The sequence below is a fragment of the Diabrotica undecimpunctata genome, chromosome 3, assembly GCF_040954645.1.
Source record: "Diabrotica undecimpunctata isolate CICGRU chromosome 3, icDiaUnde3, whole genome shotgun sequence".
Lineage (NCBI taxonomy): Eukaryota > Metazoa > Arthropoda > Insecta > Coleoptera > Chrysomelidae > Diabrotica > Diabrotica undecimpunctata.
The window spans coordinates 150,335,203-150,353,910 of record NC_092805.1 but is presented as its reverse complement, the minus strand read 5'-3'; the positions used below and the strand labels follow the sequence as shown (position 1 = coordinate 150,353,910).

The following is an 18,708-nucleotide window of genomic DNA, read 5'->3' as shown; positions in this document are numbered from 1 at the left end:
AAAAGCGAGCATTTGATTGGTCTATAGTTACGAGACAACCTACTTAAATATCTACTAACCTTGCATGGACCTTGGTCTCTAGCACACAAACAACAAACAGTGCACCCAGTCGGATGTGCGCCTTCATAATGGCGTATGATGACGTAATTGACATGTGCACATGTGACGTGTCATGTGACTCAAACAATCGTAGGCGGTTGGCCAATTGCAATTACATAGTTATACAACTGACATAGGCTCACAAATACAGAGTTTTGCTGATGCCTATTTCTTAGTAAATAGCTATACTATAAGCTATAAGCAGATAGCTATACCTAACATGTAACAAATAACTGTCAGCTGAAACTCAATTATTACAATTTTTATACAGAGACAAATACAGAGTTTTTCATCTAGTAGACTCATATATTCTTTCCATGATCGTATTTTAATTTCTTTTTCTGTTACTATCTGGCCGTTGCCGTCATTTAATTTATTTCCGTATCTGCGATTGTAACTTCCGATGAATTTTCTAATCTTTTTATGTACATATTAATTATATTAAACGCGTCATGTATTTCTTCTTCTTCAGTGCCTTATCCGGTCCGGATGTTGGCGATCATCAAGGCTATCATGGTTTTGTTGACTGCTCTGCGAAACAGCTCCGCTGAGGTCATCCCAAACCATTGTCGGAGATTTTTCAACCACGAGATACGACGGCGTCCCGGTCCTCTTCTGCCAAATACTTTACCCTGCATAACAAGTTGAAGAATTCGATATTTTTCTTCGTTCCGCATCACGTGGCCGAGGTACTCAAGCTTGCGTTGTTTAATTAAATTAAGCACTTCTTTTTCTTTTGTCATGCGCTGTAGGACCTCAACGTTGGTGACATGGTCCACATAAGATATTTTTAGTATCCTTCTGTATATCCACATCTCGAAGGCTTCGATTGGTTTTTCAGTGGTTTGCGTCAGTGTCCAGGCTTCAACTCCATACAGTAACACTGGAAGAACGTAGCACCTCACTATTCGCATCTTGGTTCCCAAACTGAGATCACTGCAGCACAGCAAGGATCTCAACTTAATAAATGTATTTCTTGTAGATTTTTATTTCACAGTATTTCTCATTCAACCAATTCTTCTTTGCTTGCCTTATTTTCTTTTGTATTTCTCTCTGTATCTTGGCATATCTTGTTTCGTCTACAGCTCATCGGTCATCCAGTCTTTTTAATTTTCTGGCACTTTTTATTGAATTCATCTTTACTTATTTGTAATATACTCTTTTAAGTTCTTCAATTTGGTGTTTGCATCTAGACCTTTTCTGTTATCAATTGTAAATGGCAGCAGTTCTTCATTTATCTTTTTTTCAACGTTAAATTTTGCTTTCCCGTTTCTCAGTGCGGAGAAATCGATGTTGTGTTGTATCTATTTTGGCTCTATTTATTTCTGGATTGTCTCTAGAACCTGAATTCAGCAACAACTGGGATGTGATCAGAAGCTTCTGGCATGCATCTCTGCGAACTTTTTACGATATTACCCTCTGTATCCTGAGGCGACTTCCAGGAACATAATCTTGCTGTAAAATGTGTTTATTATTACCACTTCTTTTTCTTGCATAAATTCGACCAACCTTTCTCCTCTTTCATTGCGCTCACCAAGTCCATTTTTCCAACAAAATCTTAGCATTTCCTTTAGCTACTTTGGCATTGAAATCATTCTATCTACTAAGTATTTCATGTTTTTAATACTTGTTCTATAAAACCGTAAAATTCTTCGATATCCCTGGCTTTGCTATGAACTGTAGGTGCATAGTCTTTCTAGAACTACATTCATTTTAACTTTTGTGATATGAAGTTGTAACATCATTGCTCTTTCTGATAAAGAAATAAAGCCAATAATTGATCTATTGGTAATTTTATTCACCAAAATTCCGGCTCCGTTTGGATGAGTCTACTGATTGTCACTTCCTAAATAGTATAGCATCCCATTGCTTGTGAGCTATTTACCATTACACGACCAACTGACCCCACTTAGTCCGAGAATATCGATGTCTATTTCCAAATTATGTAATTTATCAACTTGAAAAAGACTTTTTATGACCCAAGTTGCAATTTTTAAATTCTTCCCGAGGATTATCTTTAATTATACTATGATACAGAGGCATTTCACTTACGCTCTATCTTGGTATGGGAAGGGAAACTTTGGTAGTTAGGTGGGATAATGGTTCTAGGACATAATTCCTCCCAGGTACCAGAAGATTGGAAGATAATTTTTGTCAGGGTCGCATTCCTGAAGTAGGTATATCTTCTACCGGGAACGTAAAAAGAGTATCTACCCGCTACTCGTATTGGCATGCAATGTGGCCTAAAACAGGTACCCTAACTAGTTCATTCTTTTGCAGAGGTACAATTATCGTTTTTTTACAACCATTTTCTGAATTTCTTCAAAAATTTTGTCATTTGCAGCCTACTAGGGATACTTAAAGGAGACCAGGCGCTAAAATAATCCTATACTTAAGACAGACATAAATTACATCTGCGTTTAATAGATAAAACAAGAAGTACCCGGTCATTAAAAAACACAAATCTCGATTCTTTATAAGTTGCTAATCGATCTTTAAATAGTTTGCGGATCAAAGGCTCCAATTTTAAAATAATGTTTACAATTTTTGCAATTGCGAATTTGCAAAAAAAGATATCACCCAGACAAGAGAAAACATGATTTCAAGAAGATATCGAGTAATAAATTCAAAAACTTCTGCTCAAACTCTGCTAACTGTGGAAGGCGTAAGTCACTTCCGACATTATTTCCTAGCCCTAGCCAGGACAAAAGAGGAGAGTTACTAATGTTAAAGATAGACTGCAACGCGTCAAAAAACTGCTCACATAGCCAATGAATTGCCTCGAAAAGGATGGACAAAACCTGTCAACACATGCCAGAAAAACGCAACGATAATGGTCAAAAGAACAGATTTCATGTCTTAACAATTATAAATAAAAAGCAATATAAAGAAAAAACAACGATTTATTTATTCAACTAATTCTCTCAGTTCCCTCTTTACAAAATTTGGTAAAACAAAAGCAGCTGAATGCATTTCATCATTGTAGAATCTCAAGTTAAGATTATCAAGTTGCTCTTGTGTAAACTTGAATCTTGGAGTTCTTAGATCATTACTTCCATCTTTGGATGCCACGAGGTAACCAATTTGCCCGTCGGGGTAGCTCGGAATGGTTGAAAAGCCATATCTTACTGCTTTAAAATGTTTACGGCAATTAGTGAGAGTTTTCTTGACGTGTGGTAAATCCGACCAGACAGTTCCAGCTTGGCAACTGAGGATACCTGTAAAATATTGTTTTAACATTAGAACCATTGATTAATGAAAAAAATATCAATTTACTTAAATATCAAAATACAGTACATATGTTAAAAAGGTAACTATTAATCTACTGAGCTATCAGTCAACTTTCAGTTAGTAGTTACCTTCTTAAATATTTCATTTCTAACAAATGTTAGTTATCTGAAAGCCTCCCTCTACTTTGTACTATTTCCAAGAAATTAAAAGCCTTTATAATAGGACCATGTAAAGCTAATTATATGATTCAAATACAAGAGAGTACCTTTTGCAAATAATTGTAATAATTCAAGAATATTATGGGACGTTTTGTTAGTTCTCCTATTAGGTGCAGTCTCCTGCAAAGGAGGGATGTTCTCTGAATATATCCGATCGTGGAAACAAGTATACGTAGAGGGTCGCTACCAGGCGATTGTCAGACCACGTCTGGAGCCGGTACTAAAGGTGACAACATACGGGTTGTCGAGAACAGGGTGTTGAAGACAATAACCATAAGCGAGCAAAACAACACCAAGGGCTCCACCCGCTGATGGTGCTGTAGTCACATGATGACCTGGTAACCGAAATAGAACGTACTGTATACAAATTTAACGGTTTTAAAAGTAAATGGTAGTATGAATTACTGGGTAGGGATATTGATAACATGTGCCTGGTCACACTAAAACAAGAATTCTCCATTTACTCAGAACACTCAATGAGATTCAAAATCAGTAAAAACCGGAAATGTGATAATATACTTTTAAGTGGTTAGAGATGTTCTATAGGAAAATCAATTTTAGTGTAGAAATGGCAATAAATCAAACACAAATAGGAAAGAAATTCATGAGTTTGAAAAAATCAACTTTGATTTTCAAACAAGCTACAAAAAGAAAATCCACAAGGAAAATAATTCCTGTAGCTGGCTGTATACCACGTATAACAAAAGAGGTTAGTCTTTGTATGTGGGTATATTTTATTTTATAAAAACCCTTAAAAGGGCAACATTACAAGCACGAACGTTTTCGGAACAACTGTTCCATCATCAGGTTAAAAATGCCTAAAATAAGTACAAACCATTTAATTACAGCAAACGTGGTTTAAAATTTTGACTAAGGTTAAAAACAATAAAATGGTTATACTTACAGGTTAACATGCCTGAGCCACCAAAATATTTGGGTAAAAACCCTTTAAAATGAAAAATGTTACCAAAGATTGTACATGATGTTTATAATATTATATGATGTTTAATATTTTAATTAGATTTTACTTCAGGTAACATACACCCATGCTTAAGTGAGTTCCAGTGTCCGGAGAGTAAACCTCTTCAAACGGACTACGGTTGGCAACTGATTGATGAAATACTCACGAACGGTGTCAAAAACAAAATGTCAATGAACCATGAAACAGTGTTAGTTAAACATTATATTACTACAGCCAAAAGATTAAAAAACGTTGATGATGTTAAAATGATAACAGTAATCCAGGTGTTGGGATTTAAAAATTTTTCTATAATTATTTAATATTGGATGTAAAAGATGTAAATTACTGGTGTTGTTGAAGGTCATGTTTAAGAGGATGACGTATGCATTAGGCAGCTTATGTTACTCTTTATCGTATGGAGTGTGGTCTAAAAGGTGTAATTTGTGAAGAATTAGCTGAAATATATGGAAATGTCCTTTTATGTTGCTAACATCTAGGACAAGGAAAAATAAATAGTATATATTTGTAGCTAATGTAAGACTTTTTAAGTAGATGAAATTGTTTAATACTGCTAGTATCGTAAAAATTTTTTTAATATAAGTGAGTCCGATAGATTGAGAAAAAGTGATTGAAAATCTTCCGGCTGAAGGAATTAAAGTTATAATATATGTGATTAAATTTAAAAATTTTTTTGGAAAGACTGAGATCCTCAGAGACCTGGCAGGAATAAAAGTAAATGGAATGACTAAAGAATAAAGGAGAGTGGGTTAAAGAGAAATGAATGAGTTAATCAACAAAATTAGAGATGATAGAGGTCCTTCATGCTTAAAGCATCTAGCACCCTGAACAAAATATATTTTGGTTATATTAAAATCTGATACATAAAAGCCTGAAATTTTATTTGTGAGTATGGTGTACTAAGTTGTTGACTAAGAGAGGGGGGAGCAATGGTTGATTAAAGGTTTAGGTAAAGTGGGAGAAAGTGAATTCTGATGAATTGCTGGATTGTGTTTAAATGTTTACTGAGTTTAGAACTAATGGGTGGATGGTAGATATATGAAAAGACAGAGAACTAGCAAAAGAAAAAAGAATGGACAGGAATATGGTGAAAACGTGAAGATTGTGAAATAATGAAACAATTCACAATCTTCACGTTTTCACCATATTCCTGTCCATTCTTTTTTCTTTTGCTAGTTCTCTGTCTTTTCATATATCTACCATCCACCCATTAGTTCTAAACTCAGTAAACATTTAAACACAATCCAGCAATTCATCAGAATTCACTTTCTCCCACTTTACCTAAACCTTTAATCAACCATTGCTCCCCCCTCTCTTAGTCAACAACTTAGTACACCATACTCACAAATAAAATTTCAGGCTTTTATGTATCAGATTTTAATATAACCAAAATATATTTTGTTCAGGGTGCTAGATGCTTTAAGCATGAAGGACCTCTATCATCTCTAATTTTGTTGATTAACTCATTCATTTCCCTTTAACCCACTCTCCTTTATTCTTTAGTCATTCCATTTACTTTTATTCCTGCCAGGTCTCTGAGGATCTCAGTCTTTCCAAAAAATTTTTAAATTTAATCACATATATTATAACTTTAATTCCTTCAGCCGGAAGATTTTCAATCACTTTTTCTCAATCTATCGGACTCACTTAAATTAAAAAAATTTTTACGATACTAGCAGTATTAAACAATTTCATCTACTTAAAAAGTCTTACATTAGCTACAAATATATACTATTTATTTTTCCTTGTCCTAGATGTTAGCAACATAAAAGGACATTTCCATATATTTCAGCTAATTCTTCACAAATTACACCTTTTAGACCACACTCCATACGATAAAGAGTAACATAAGCTGCCTAATGCATACGTCATCCTCTTAAACATGACCTTCAACAACACCAGTAATTTACATCTTTTACATCCAATATTAAATAATAATAGAAAAATTTTTAAATCCCAACACCTGGATTATTGTTATCATTTTAACATCATCAAAGTTTTTTAATCTTTTGGCTGTAGTAATATAATGTTTAACTAACACTGTTTCATGGTTCATTGACATTTTGTTTTTGACACCGTTCGTGAGTATTTCATCAATCAGTTGCCAACCGTAGTCCGTTTGAAGAGGTTTACTCTCCGGACACTGGAACTCACTTAAGCATGGGTGTATGTTACCTGAAGTAAAATCTAATTAAAATATTAAACATCATATAATATTATAAACATCATGTACAATCTTTGGTAACATTTTTCATTTTAAAGGGTTTTTACCCAAATATTTTGGTGGCTCAGGCATGTTAACCTGTAAGTATAACCATTTTATTGTTTTTAACCTTAGTCAAAATTTTAAACCACGTTTGCTGTAATTAAATGGTTTGTACTTATTTTAGGCATTTTTAACCTGATGATGGAACAGTTGTTCCGAAAACGTTCGTGCTTGTAATGTTGCCCTTTTAAGGGTTTTTATAAAATAAAATATACCCACATACAAAGACTAACCTCTTTTTTTTTTACAAAAAGAAGATACGAGGCGCACCTGTCAAAGCGACTTGTGTGCGACGAGTGTTCATGAGTACTTCCATCATAAAAACCGTCATTCCTTATTCAAAGAACGACTTACTTAATACCGAAGGGAAAAAACAACACTAAAGATCCTGCTAAGACCCGTGAGTCGGGTTTCCCCATCCTTGCCCTAACTTCACTCTTATTAACGTAGAGAAAGACCTCTCTGCTCTAGCCACGCTGAGTAAAATATAATAAACTTCTCCAACTAGCTATTTCCCTAGCTAGATAGTATCCTGGAGCAATTACAAGTTATACCGAGACCATGTAGTGCTCACAGACCAACAAGTTGCACATAATAGAGCGGATCTTTTACTAGATCACAAACTAACTAGACAAACAATGCACAATGCTTATTGATGTGGCGATACCAAAAAAAAACTGAGTGTTAAATATAAAAAAATGGCAAGTATAGAAATCTCGATAGACAAAATAAGGAGACAAAGTACAAGGGACAGTACCAAGACGATACCTATAATTCTAACAACTATTGGTGGTATTCTGAAAAATCTCCTAGAGAATATTAAACTAATTATAGATTTGGCGAATATCTTTATTAGACTATTTAAAAAACAGTACTGCTTGACCCCAAGTTACTTCAGAATATCAGGCACCTAGCGATCGATAACACTTAAAGAGCCCCTAGGTGTCACGGACGAGTGAATTTTACAGTTACAGTGAGTAAGTGCCGAATGGCTGGTATTTGAACAATAATAAAATAGTAATAAATACTAAAAGGGAAAGGTTTATTATAGAAATCTCCACAACTAACAAAATAAATACAAGAAATGACATACATATTTTTACCTATCTAATAGGTACCTGATATCTTTTTTTTTAAATATATCAAGGGCTCAACAACATCGCTAGCAAATACTTACCATTTGTTTTAAGTGCTTCTTTGGCAAGTTTATAATACGATTCAGTAAAGAGATTCACAGCTGGTCCAATCGGATCGGAAGAGTCAGTTATAATAACATCGAATTCATTTTTGTGGTTCTTCATATATTCGAATCCATCACAGATCTTTAATGTTAATTTGGGAGAATCGAAACCTTTAGCCATGAAAGGAAGATGTTTTTTGCTTGCATTTACCACTTTCTCGTCGATCTCGACCTAGAATTTTTTTTTAAATTTAAATAATCGTTAACACCATAGCAATCAATTCCAAGTTACCTGAACAATTTCTTTTACAAGTGGATGTTTCTGAACTTCTCTGGCCACCCCACCATCTCCACCACCAACAATAAGAACCCTTTGGGGATTATCATGGCAGCACAAAGCTAGGAATGTTAGCATTTCTTGGTATGAAAATTCATCCTTTTGGGTACATTGTATAATTCCATCCAGTACCAAAGCAGTTCCATTGTTTGTTCTAAAAATGAACACTGTTTTAGTTTTGTATTACAAAACGAGGAAGATAAAATAATTTAATACAAATAGCGCAAAGTAATTGTACAACAAAAGAATTTAATACTTAAATATACTATATTACATAAGTATATGTATTTTAATTATGACATAACATTTTACAATATCTTTCTATGATGAACCATCATTGAAAGAATAACCATTTGAACTAAAATTTCGAATAATAATATACATTACAAAAAGTAATAAAGCTGAATAAATATTAGCTGTTTTATCCTTTTTAGGGAATGGGAATAACTTTTTTCAATTATAGATTTGATTGGATTAATATTTATTTCTTAACTGATAGGATGTACTCGTTCGATGAAGCTGAGGATGTTGATTTTATGTAGGTACGGCTGCAATAGCCAAGTTATATTGTTCAATAATCTTTTCAGAATATTTTGAACGTTTTATTTTCAAGGTGTTGTAATAGGTGTAATATATTCTAAAACAACAAAGTACTTGTCAGGGAGTTAGTTGCCGATATTTTTCAGCAAAGATTCACGACAAAATATATCGTTCGTCTTGGAGATTCTGGATAATACGTTCTCAAAACATATCCCTTGCCTAAGAATTTTATGCTGAAGATTACAGTTGGGATATTCGCTAGGTCACACTGCACAACTCGTTTTTTAGCCTTGTCTTTTATTGTCCGTCAAAAATTAAATACAAAAATTTCCTAATGTAAGACTGCCAAGGTCTATTGAATGTATCTATTGAATAGCGAAGTAAATGTCTATATAAAAAAGATGATACTGGTAAGGTTTTTAGTATTTTTTTTTTAGATAAATCAAGGTTTTTAAAACCCTTTTACTATTTTTAAACAAGGCATAAAGTAACAATGTTTACAATAAAAATATTAATCACCCCATTTAATAATATGTAGTTCCGCTACTGGATGATGATCGTTTCACATCGTGTTTTGTGCTTGACATTGACAAGCGTCTAGAGACAAAGAGATGACTACCCAACCGATCGTTTGATGAATTTAACTGGTCACATTTCACATTTATGAATGCCATTGGTATTCAAGTAACATGTAAATCTGTATTTTCCCTACAAAACAAAGCCTAATACTTATTCATACATAATTGAATAACATATTATTACTCGAATAGTTATATCATATTAAAACCATTATCACAACGGATTTTTCCACAGCTTTATTAAATATTTTGATTTATGTATGTTCCATAAAGAACGTGAAATGTAAAAAAAAATGAAACAGTAAAAATAGATACCATTTGAGAAAAATAGTAATCAGATACTTAATTTAAAAGATAAACAATATGCAAATATAAAATTTCCGCCCAATGTTATATCAACGGTATGGAGGCATATGCGTCTTTATTCTTTGGTTATACCAATAGTCTATTACTATTATACCACTTGTCTTTTATAAAAGAAAGAAGAAACAGTTTCAGACTTTTGTGAATCCCGACTAAAATGCTAAGGACGAACTACTTACAACTTACATTATTTAGTTAACCACTTCCTGTTTTTCTTATACAATAATAAATATATTTACATTATTGACCAATGTTGGTCTGTTTTTAAAATTGATACAAATGTTTATAACTATGTTTATTTCGTCATATCAAAATAATATGTGCGTGTGTAAGTGTAAAATCAGTAAAATTAATAGACAAAAGTATAAACTCCCATTCAGAACGGTTGACTAGTAACTTCCTCATTCAGATGTGGATTGTTAAATTGGGATCAATTATTATTTATGGTTAACTAAAATTTTAAAAGGAATAAAAATAAAGTAGTAATGGCATCAAATCATAAATTAATTAATGTTTTATGTATCTAATGTTTTTTATTGCCATATTAGTCCGTTTAATTAACAACTACTGTTACAAGATTATTTTAAACAGTACTTACGATTCGAATATTAAGATATCCTGGTAATCCGACTTATCCTTATATAGAACTTCTTTTACCTTTAAGGAAAAGCACTGACCAGGCCACAGATCGGATATTTCGCTAAACCAACCATTTTTAACTTGATCCATCTTTAACCTTAAAGCCGCTGTTTATCAGTCAACGGTCGATTTTAAAAGAAATACACTATCAAATAACAGTAACAAATAACATTGATAATATTTTCTAGCTACTATTCGTGTTCATTATCTATATGATAAAGACCTACACGACATTTAACCAATAAGTATCACCGCGATATGCAAGGTCAGCCGACAAATCTATAACTCAATAAAAAAATGAAGTGAAAAAAATGCTTTGTCTATGAAATCTAATATGTAGTTCAATAATGCAACTTCTTGGGTTGGTTAACAATACCGAATATAATCCTTAACATCATATATGTACAAAACAAATTCCATTGCAATAGATAAATGAAAATAATTGCCTTATAAATTGCTGTGGTTATGTCGTTATTGTTTTTAAAAAGGATCAAGGCATAGGCGTAGTTTAGGGAAAATATAAATCTAAGTAAGATTTCCGATAATGATACCGCAAAGTCCTTTTGAAACTATTAAAGTTTAGGGTAGATATTTTTGATACTTTACATGTATTATTTACAGTTTACAGCGAATGATAATACCTAATATACAACGTTATGGCCAGGTATTTTAGTTAACAAATAAATATTTTAAAACATCTTGGATTTTGCTGAATTGATTGATACGTGGAGACTTTGCTCTCTTTGTTTTGATGGTATACCAAATGTTGTTTTGAATTATTTATAACAAACACTGCTAGTCAATGTTCATCTTTTTTATAGAACCATCAAAAAAACAATCAGAGTAATGTGCAATGAAAATGACTTGGTTTCGGAGTTTAACCACTGGTACAGAATGGCACATACTTGTACCCGACCATAGTACCGGACCTAACTTAGTGTTTGTAATTTTCTTAATAAAATTGTGTGTCTATGTCTACATAATCTGTTTACAAACCACCTTTATACTGAACATGATAATGACATAAATGTTACACACTGGTGTTTTAAATGGGCATACTATGTCAATTAATATTCTTATTTAGGTATATTAAATAGCTTTTAGATTGTATAACAAGGATCTGTTATAACTTTTTGATCAAATTATGTACTCATTATCTGTCTTAATTGATTATTATCGTTGATATAAATAACATTGTTAAGCAGCTATAATATTTTATTATTATTCCCCAGCTCGGGAATATTTTGGCAGATTCATTGTCAGATACTGAACAAAAAAATTACTACTTTTCAGTATTATCAACGGAAATACTTACTGTTGTACGTTGTAGACTTCTTTCATTGAAAAAAAAAAGGATAAAAATCATAAATAATGGGAGTGTATACCTATTCATTAATTTTCAATAAAAACTTTACATTTGTAAATACTAATCTATAAATGACTATAAAATTTTAAACTTTTGTGTTAACAATGCAATTTTATTTTGTTAATAACTGCATGTGAATGTTTTTTGTTTAAATATTTGAGCATGTATACTTGGTTGTATAGTAATTTCCAGCCACTACCAATCGGTCACAATTTAACTCACGTTGCAAAAAAAAACGAAATTTTCTAGGGATTGGAATCAGCAAAACGAGTATATAACAATATTTACTTGAAATAAACAGTATAATTGTAAAAATTTATACTTATCAGTCAATACCAAAATTAAGTGGTTGTAAAACAATTACTCACGTAACTATACAACACTTTTTTGACACTATACAAAAAAGAAGACGCAATTCACGTGCAAGGTTAGCCGCATTAGTTTGTCAGTATTTAGAGGTTATGTGGTAAAGTTCTATTTTTATAAAAAATAACAAATCCTTATAATTATGGCCAGATATATAGCACAACTAATTATTGCAGGTTCACAAGTTATAGGCAGAGCTTTTGCAAGAGCCATTAAACAAGAAATAGAAGCTTCTCAGCAAGCTGCTCAAAGGTTAGGAAATGCTAAAACTAGAACTGAAAGGGTAGCAAATCAAAAACTAGGATTATCTCTTGATGAAGCTAAACAAATATTGAATATAAGGAACTTAACGAAGGAAGAAATAGAAGAGAAATACCAAAGTTTATTTAAAGCAAATGAAAAAACTTCTCTGTACCTCCAATCTAAAATTGTTAGGGCCAAGGAAAGATTAGACCACGAATTAACCTCTTCCGAAGAGCCAAGTGAAAAGAAACGACCGGAAGAAACTGATTCGAAAACATAAAATTAGTAATAATTTTATTCTAGGGTGAATTTATTGTTTAGTTTTGTTGTACATATATTTACGAAGTAAAAGTTAAAGAATGAGGATTCTATTATTTTATCAGTATGTACACCTGTTTAATAAATATTCCAAAAAGTAAAATAAATATATTAAAACATCAGTTTGTTCTTGCATATTGATAAAAGACATGAAACGTCTGAACTTGAATATTTTGGATTAGTTTGGAGCAATTTAGAACAGTAGTCAAATTCATTATAAACACAGGTAGACTGATTGTTACAATACCAGCCCGTTCCCACAGTGTGATAGACAAAACTGACACAAAGTACTCCATGCATCTTTTTCTAATTTCCAGGTTTATCAACCTAAATGACCAATGAGAAGGTCATGTGGTCGATAAATCCAGCCTATTAGACAGAGATGCAGGGACTGCTTTGTGTCAGTTTTCTCTGTCAAACTGGTGGAACACAAGTGTATTGCAGCAGTTAGTCTATTTTATATTATATGTCTTATGTTTATATGCCATACATATCTGTCCCTTAGACCATCCATAAAATCAACACCACTCTTATGACTGTTGTATTCTTTGATGATCTGTGGATAGTCCATGTCAATGTACCACTTTTTTTCTGTCATAACAAACTGCTTTGTTTGTTTGTTTGTTGTTGATAAAGTGATAGTTTCAATGGCTGTTATCTTACAAAAGTGGAAGCTAGACGGTTTTTGTATCTTTTTAATGCACAATATTTAGTTCAATACAAATCGCATAGGACAAATATTTTTATTCCCGATTAATGGGGTTTTATAGGCATGTATTAGCATAAATGGAGTTGCATTTTTGTTCAACACTATCTGTGTCAGAATTATCAGTGTCAGACGAATAAGCATTTTTTAGTGAGTCTAATATTTTTCATATTTCTTCATTTGTCCACTACAAAGTATTTAATTTTTTTTATTTTATATATTGAAGATCCATATTACTGCAAAATAATTCAGACAATATTTATCTTCAAAAACTAAACTAAAAAAATACCTTCGCAATAAAGGTGAAATAAACTGTTATGACTTCTGTAGACGATCATCAATTATAATGCTAAAAATTATCGTATTTTATTTATTTTTCTAAAACTAGTAATACATATTTATATCAAAAATAGATATATTATGTACCTACTTACTGCTAAATGGACCGCCAGGCAGTGTTCACGTGCATATCAATATATCCCTGTAAGTTTGTTTGAAAACTAACAAAACCATTTTTAAACTATATAGCTTTGGGAATTTAACTAGACAGGGAACAACGTCTACTGTCGTTGTTATAACCTTGGAGGGTTAATTTCTTTTGTGCCACAGCAAGGTTATTTCAGGTTATAAAAGTTCAACATAGTATCATCATCATCACTCTGGCTTTACAACCCTGCGTTGATCCTAGCCTCATCAAGAATTTCACTCCAGTCGTCCCTATCCATCGCCTTTCTCCGCCAAGCATGTATTCCCATATTTCTCATGTCTCTATCAATGTTATCAAAGAGCCTTGTCCTAGGTCTTGCTCTTCTTCTCTGAGCAATGGATCTATCAAGGAGCGTTTTTCTAGCTGTGATTTTGTTCCATCCGCATTATATGCCCTATCCACCTCAGACGTCCTTAATCTTAATATGTTTTACGATATCGGGTTCCTGGTATATTCTATAAAGTTCGAAGTTTTATCGTCTTCTCCACACTCCATTGTCATTCACTGCTCGATAGATTCGCCTTAGTAATTTTCTTTCGAAACATCCTAACATGTTTTCATTATTTTTCCAGTCCATGAACCATATGTTAGGACTGGGCGTATTATTGTTTTGTAGAGTTTTCTTTTTGTATTTCTCGATTTAAGGAGATTGAGCTCAAAATAGCATCTGTTGGCAGTGCAAATTCTGCGGTAGTAATATTTTCAGTGTTAAGCGAGTTTTCAGCGCTCCCAGGTATACAAATTCGTTCACTGCTTCGATGACGTCGTATTCTACAACAAGTGGGCGTAGGATTTGTGATTGCGTGCTTATTTTCATATACTTCGTTTTGTTGGTGTTTATTATTAAACTAATTTTTGTAGCTTATTCTTTTAATGCTACATACCTCTCTCGTACAGCGTTTTCCGTTCTCAAAACAATATTGATATCATCAGCATAAGCCAGGATTTGCACTGATCTATCATATATTACATTAGTTGTGATTTGTGACATACGTATTACTTTTTCCAGAGCCGGATTAAACAAGGTGGACGAAGGAGCTTATTCCCGATCTGAGGCGTGGTGGGAATGTAAGTTCAGGAAACTCGATTACTTCCTGACGCAGTTTCTGACCGGGCATGGTAGTTTTAGTACCTTCACAAATAGAATAGGCAAATCTGCCTCGGCAGACTGTACTGTTTGTGGGGTACCGGACGCTTCCGCTCACATTTTTAACTGCCAGAGATTGGCAAATGAGAGGGGAGATTTCAAGAGGCGAATGGGTTTGGGGCTGGATGAAAGAAACGTTGTAAACATAATGTTGAGAGGAGAGAAGTACACTGTCTGATTTTTGGGGCGATGAAGAAAAAGGAGCAGGAGGACAGAGGAGGAAATTGAGCCAGGGATCTGAAATTTATGGTTAATATTATTTATTAGTTTATGGCCTAACGTCTGAAACATTTTTTGATTTACGGTAATAGGTATGGTTATTTATAAATTTTTAGTTTTTTATTTTAGTTGTAATTAAGTGGCAAGACCACCTCTCTGGAACGGTGGTGAAGGTTTTAGCCGGAACACGGTTAATCCGGCACTACCATAGGATCTTCTGGCCTAGTATCCTACTCGGCCGAAAGATGCCAAGATGTCTTGTTCCGTGACGTAGATGTCCAAAAAAGATTTCCCCCACCGTTGTCTATCAGAATTCAATGGATACCTTCTTAGGCTCTTACTGGAATCTGGCAATACGGCAATTAAAAAAAAAAGATTAAACAGTATACAGGAGAGTGGGTCTCCCTGACGCACCCTGTTATTTGTTTTAAAAGGTTCAGACAGTTCCCCCTGAATTCGTACTCTACATTCAACTTTTTCAAGAGTTAGTTTTGTTAAAGTTACCAACTAATTTGGTATTCCTAGCTCTTTCATTGCTTTGAACATTTCTCTTCTATTCACAGAGTCATAGGCTGCTTTGTAGTCGATAAATGTGATGAGTATTAAAGCCATATTCCAGTGTTTTTCAAAATTTGTTTCAGGGTTGCAATCTGATGAATTGTCGATTTACCACCTCTGAAACCAGCCTGGTATTTTCCTACTATCCGTTCTCCATAGTACTGTGGTTAATATTTTGTACGCTGCAGTTAGAAGCGTAATTCCTCTGTGGTTAGAGCATTCCAAGATATCTCCTTTTTTGTGTATGGTGCAAAGTATTTCAATATTCCAATCATTGGGGAAGGATTTCTGTGTCCATATTACTTTTATAAGCTGCTGTAATGCCATTATGGTACCATGTTCCTTTATATAGTTCAGCTGGGAGATTATCTGTTCCGGGTGATTTGTATCTGTATCTCATCTCTTTCGTCTATCAGGTTTTCTCCTTCTTCCTCCATATTAAGTGCCTGGTTAAAGTATTCCACCCATCTATTCAATACATCTTTCCTTGTTGTTAATAGGTTTCAATCTCACTTCTGGATTGTCTTATGGTTGCCTTGAACTCTTTTCTATTGATGTTTTCTTTTTATTGATCGAATTCTTTCTCTCTGTTGAGGTTTTTTATATATTTAAGTTCCTCATTTAGGTGCTTTCGTTTTTTTTGTGTATCCCCTTTTCTTCTCTTTGTCTGGCAATTCTCTACAGTTGTTCTAGTTCGTCGGGTAAGCATCTTTCTGTAGGCTTCATTTTTTTTTTGTGGCATTCTTGTATTCATCGTCAAACCAATCATTTTTCCGGGCACAAATTTCTGTTCCTATTTCCTCTTTCGCTGCTGCTTCAATGACTGCCTTTATTATGGTCCAGTAGGAGTCTATATATCTGGCCTTCTTCATTTACATTTTGGTTCCTTAGCCCGTTGGAGATGTTTTCCGAGTACCGTTCTGCAATTGTCGCATCTGTCAGGTTTTGCACATTCCATTTTTTTTGTATCCATTTTATTTTCTTTACTGGTGTTTCAAATTATCTTATACATACAAAATAGTATTATCATATTAATTAATCAGAGAACTTTCCGGCCATGTTCTTGGAAAACTTGTAAATCTCTGGCCAACGCAAAGCACTTTGTTGTTACGTAGAAAACAGTTAAACGACACTAATAAATTTAGATTTTCTACGATTATTGCAAACAGAATGACATCTTAATACAGAGTCAACTCCATCATTAATAACCACTCAAACTACAAACGATATTGAATTATTTGTAGATATTGGCAATGGAAAATCAGCGAAAGTCACATATAATTACCTTTCGATTACCGAATTTTTGTAGTCTTTTATCCTCTTACACTTGCGCTACAGCCCTTCGTGAGTCCTGGCCTGTCTCAAAACATTTTTCCATCCTGCCCTGTCGAGTGTCCGTCTTCTCCATCCCCTCACTCCAGTCTTCCTCAAATCGTCCAGAGATCTGAGTTTAGGTCGTCCCCTTCTTCTTCTTCCGAGAGCTTTATTTAGCATGGTGATTTTAGCAAATCTTTTTCACCCATCCTAGGCGGTTTATTTTAAAGGTTTTCACGATATCTGCATCACCAAAATGTCTTAAGTTCGAAATTATTTCACCTTTTTCACACACTCTGTTCCTTAACTGCGCCATTATGGTCCTCAATACATTTTTTTTTTTCAAAGATTCGTAGTAACTTCGTAAAGAGTTACTACGAATCTCGAGTCGTCATTGCCCATGTTTTCGATCCGTAAGTGAGCGCTGGGCGTATTATTGTTTTATAAAGTTTGCACTTTGTTTCTCTTGACATACTTCTCGCTTTTAGTTGAGGCCTATGCCAAAATAACAGCGGCTAACCACGAATATTCTTTTTCTTAGTAGCAGAATTATCCCAACAGAATGTTAGTATTTTCAGTTATAAAAGAATAATACAAAAACTGAAACGAATATGAACGGGGATGATAAGTATTCGAAATTAAATATGATTGTTCCGTATCTACTTTTTTGTTTATTTGTAATCGTATACTTTTTTGTTAAAGTATAAGTTTTTCTGACTTCCATTGAAAAAAACATGCACGGAGAATGAAAACTGAAAGGTCTACGGTAGCAGCCGATTTTTCGTCTATTTTCTTTCCAATTGTAATAATATTTCGGCCTTTTTTGAATTGCTGTTGTTTTTCTTCAGCTTCTTCATAACGGTGTCCTTCCCGTCGGTACTATCGATGTATGTAGCAGCTTCTGTAGTGTATAGTTAACAACACGTTAAGTCTGACCATTCGCCTTTAGAAGAGACAAGTGACGAACTATAATTTTCCCGATCAGCAATTTAAAATCCGTTCTATTCGTCCTTCTTGTTCAAATAATGAACACAGGAGCGTAAAATCGAGATCATATGCAATTATTTTTGAGCCTGATACAGAGTTTTCTACTTTCTACATCTTCACTGGATCGAAGGTATTGAAGAATATTTAGGAAAGGTGTGAGTCAAAAGATAATATCTGTACCATCCGTGAATAAGTGGATAAGTCAAATTTTCGTAAAAACAAGATATCTCAATCTTGAAATAGTTCTATTCCAATTTCGCCAGGTGAATAAATGAGTAATTTAAATTTGCAAGTTTACTTGATAGGAGCCCGTGAATATTTGGATTTGACGATTTATTTGGTATCAGAACCGGTATATCGACTTGTCTAATATTAAAGTTTTAAATATTTGTTTGAAATAATGTATCTTGACTTCTATCCGTGTACATAATATTCAGTCAGTGAATAACTAGGTATGTAGAAATAGCCACTTGGGCACGTTGCATTTTGCTTAATTTTTCTTGGTATCTTCAATTACCTGTTTATCAACATAAATAGGTTTTATGTTGATAAACATTTTAACGAGTA

At 33.5% G+C, this 18,708-nt stretch overlaps 1 protein-coding gene across 1 annotated transcript; it reads right to left on the bottom strand.

Moving 5' to 3' along the window:
* Positions 1-2,984: 2,984 nt before the first annotated feature.
* Positions 2,985-10,835, bottom strand: SpdS (Spermidine Synthase). The gene is made up of 4 exons (XM_072527151.1): positions 10,390-10,835; positions 8,266-8,464; positions 7,971-8,205; positions 2,985-3,317 (listed from the first exon to the last, which is right to left on the bottom strand). Exons 1-4 carry the CDS (start codon positions 10,518-10,520, stop codon positions 3,007-3,009), a joined length of 876 nt encoding a protein of 291 aa, XP_072383252.1. The 5' UTR covers positions 10,521-10,835; the 3' UTR covers positions 2,985-3,006.
* Positions 10,836-18,708: the final 7,873 nt, after the last annotated feature.

Bases quoted from the DNA above. Each gene is read 5' to 3' on its own strand.
- SpdS (XM_072527151.1), bottom strand. From the start codon at position 10,520: ATGGATCAAGTTAAAAATGGTTGGTTTAGCGAAATATCCGATCTGTGG. The intron at 8,206-8,265 runs GTAACTTGGAAT...AAAAAATTCTAG, and splicing joins TTGTAAAAGAAATTGTTCAG to GTCGAGATCGACGAGAAAGT. The intron at 3,318-7,970 runs GTAAGTATTTGC...AATATTTTACAG, and splicing joins AGAAGCACTTAAAACAAATG to GTATCCTCAGTTGCCAAGCT.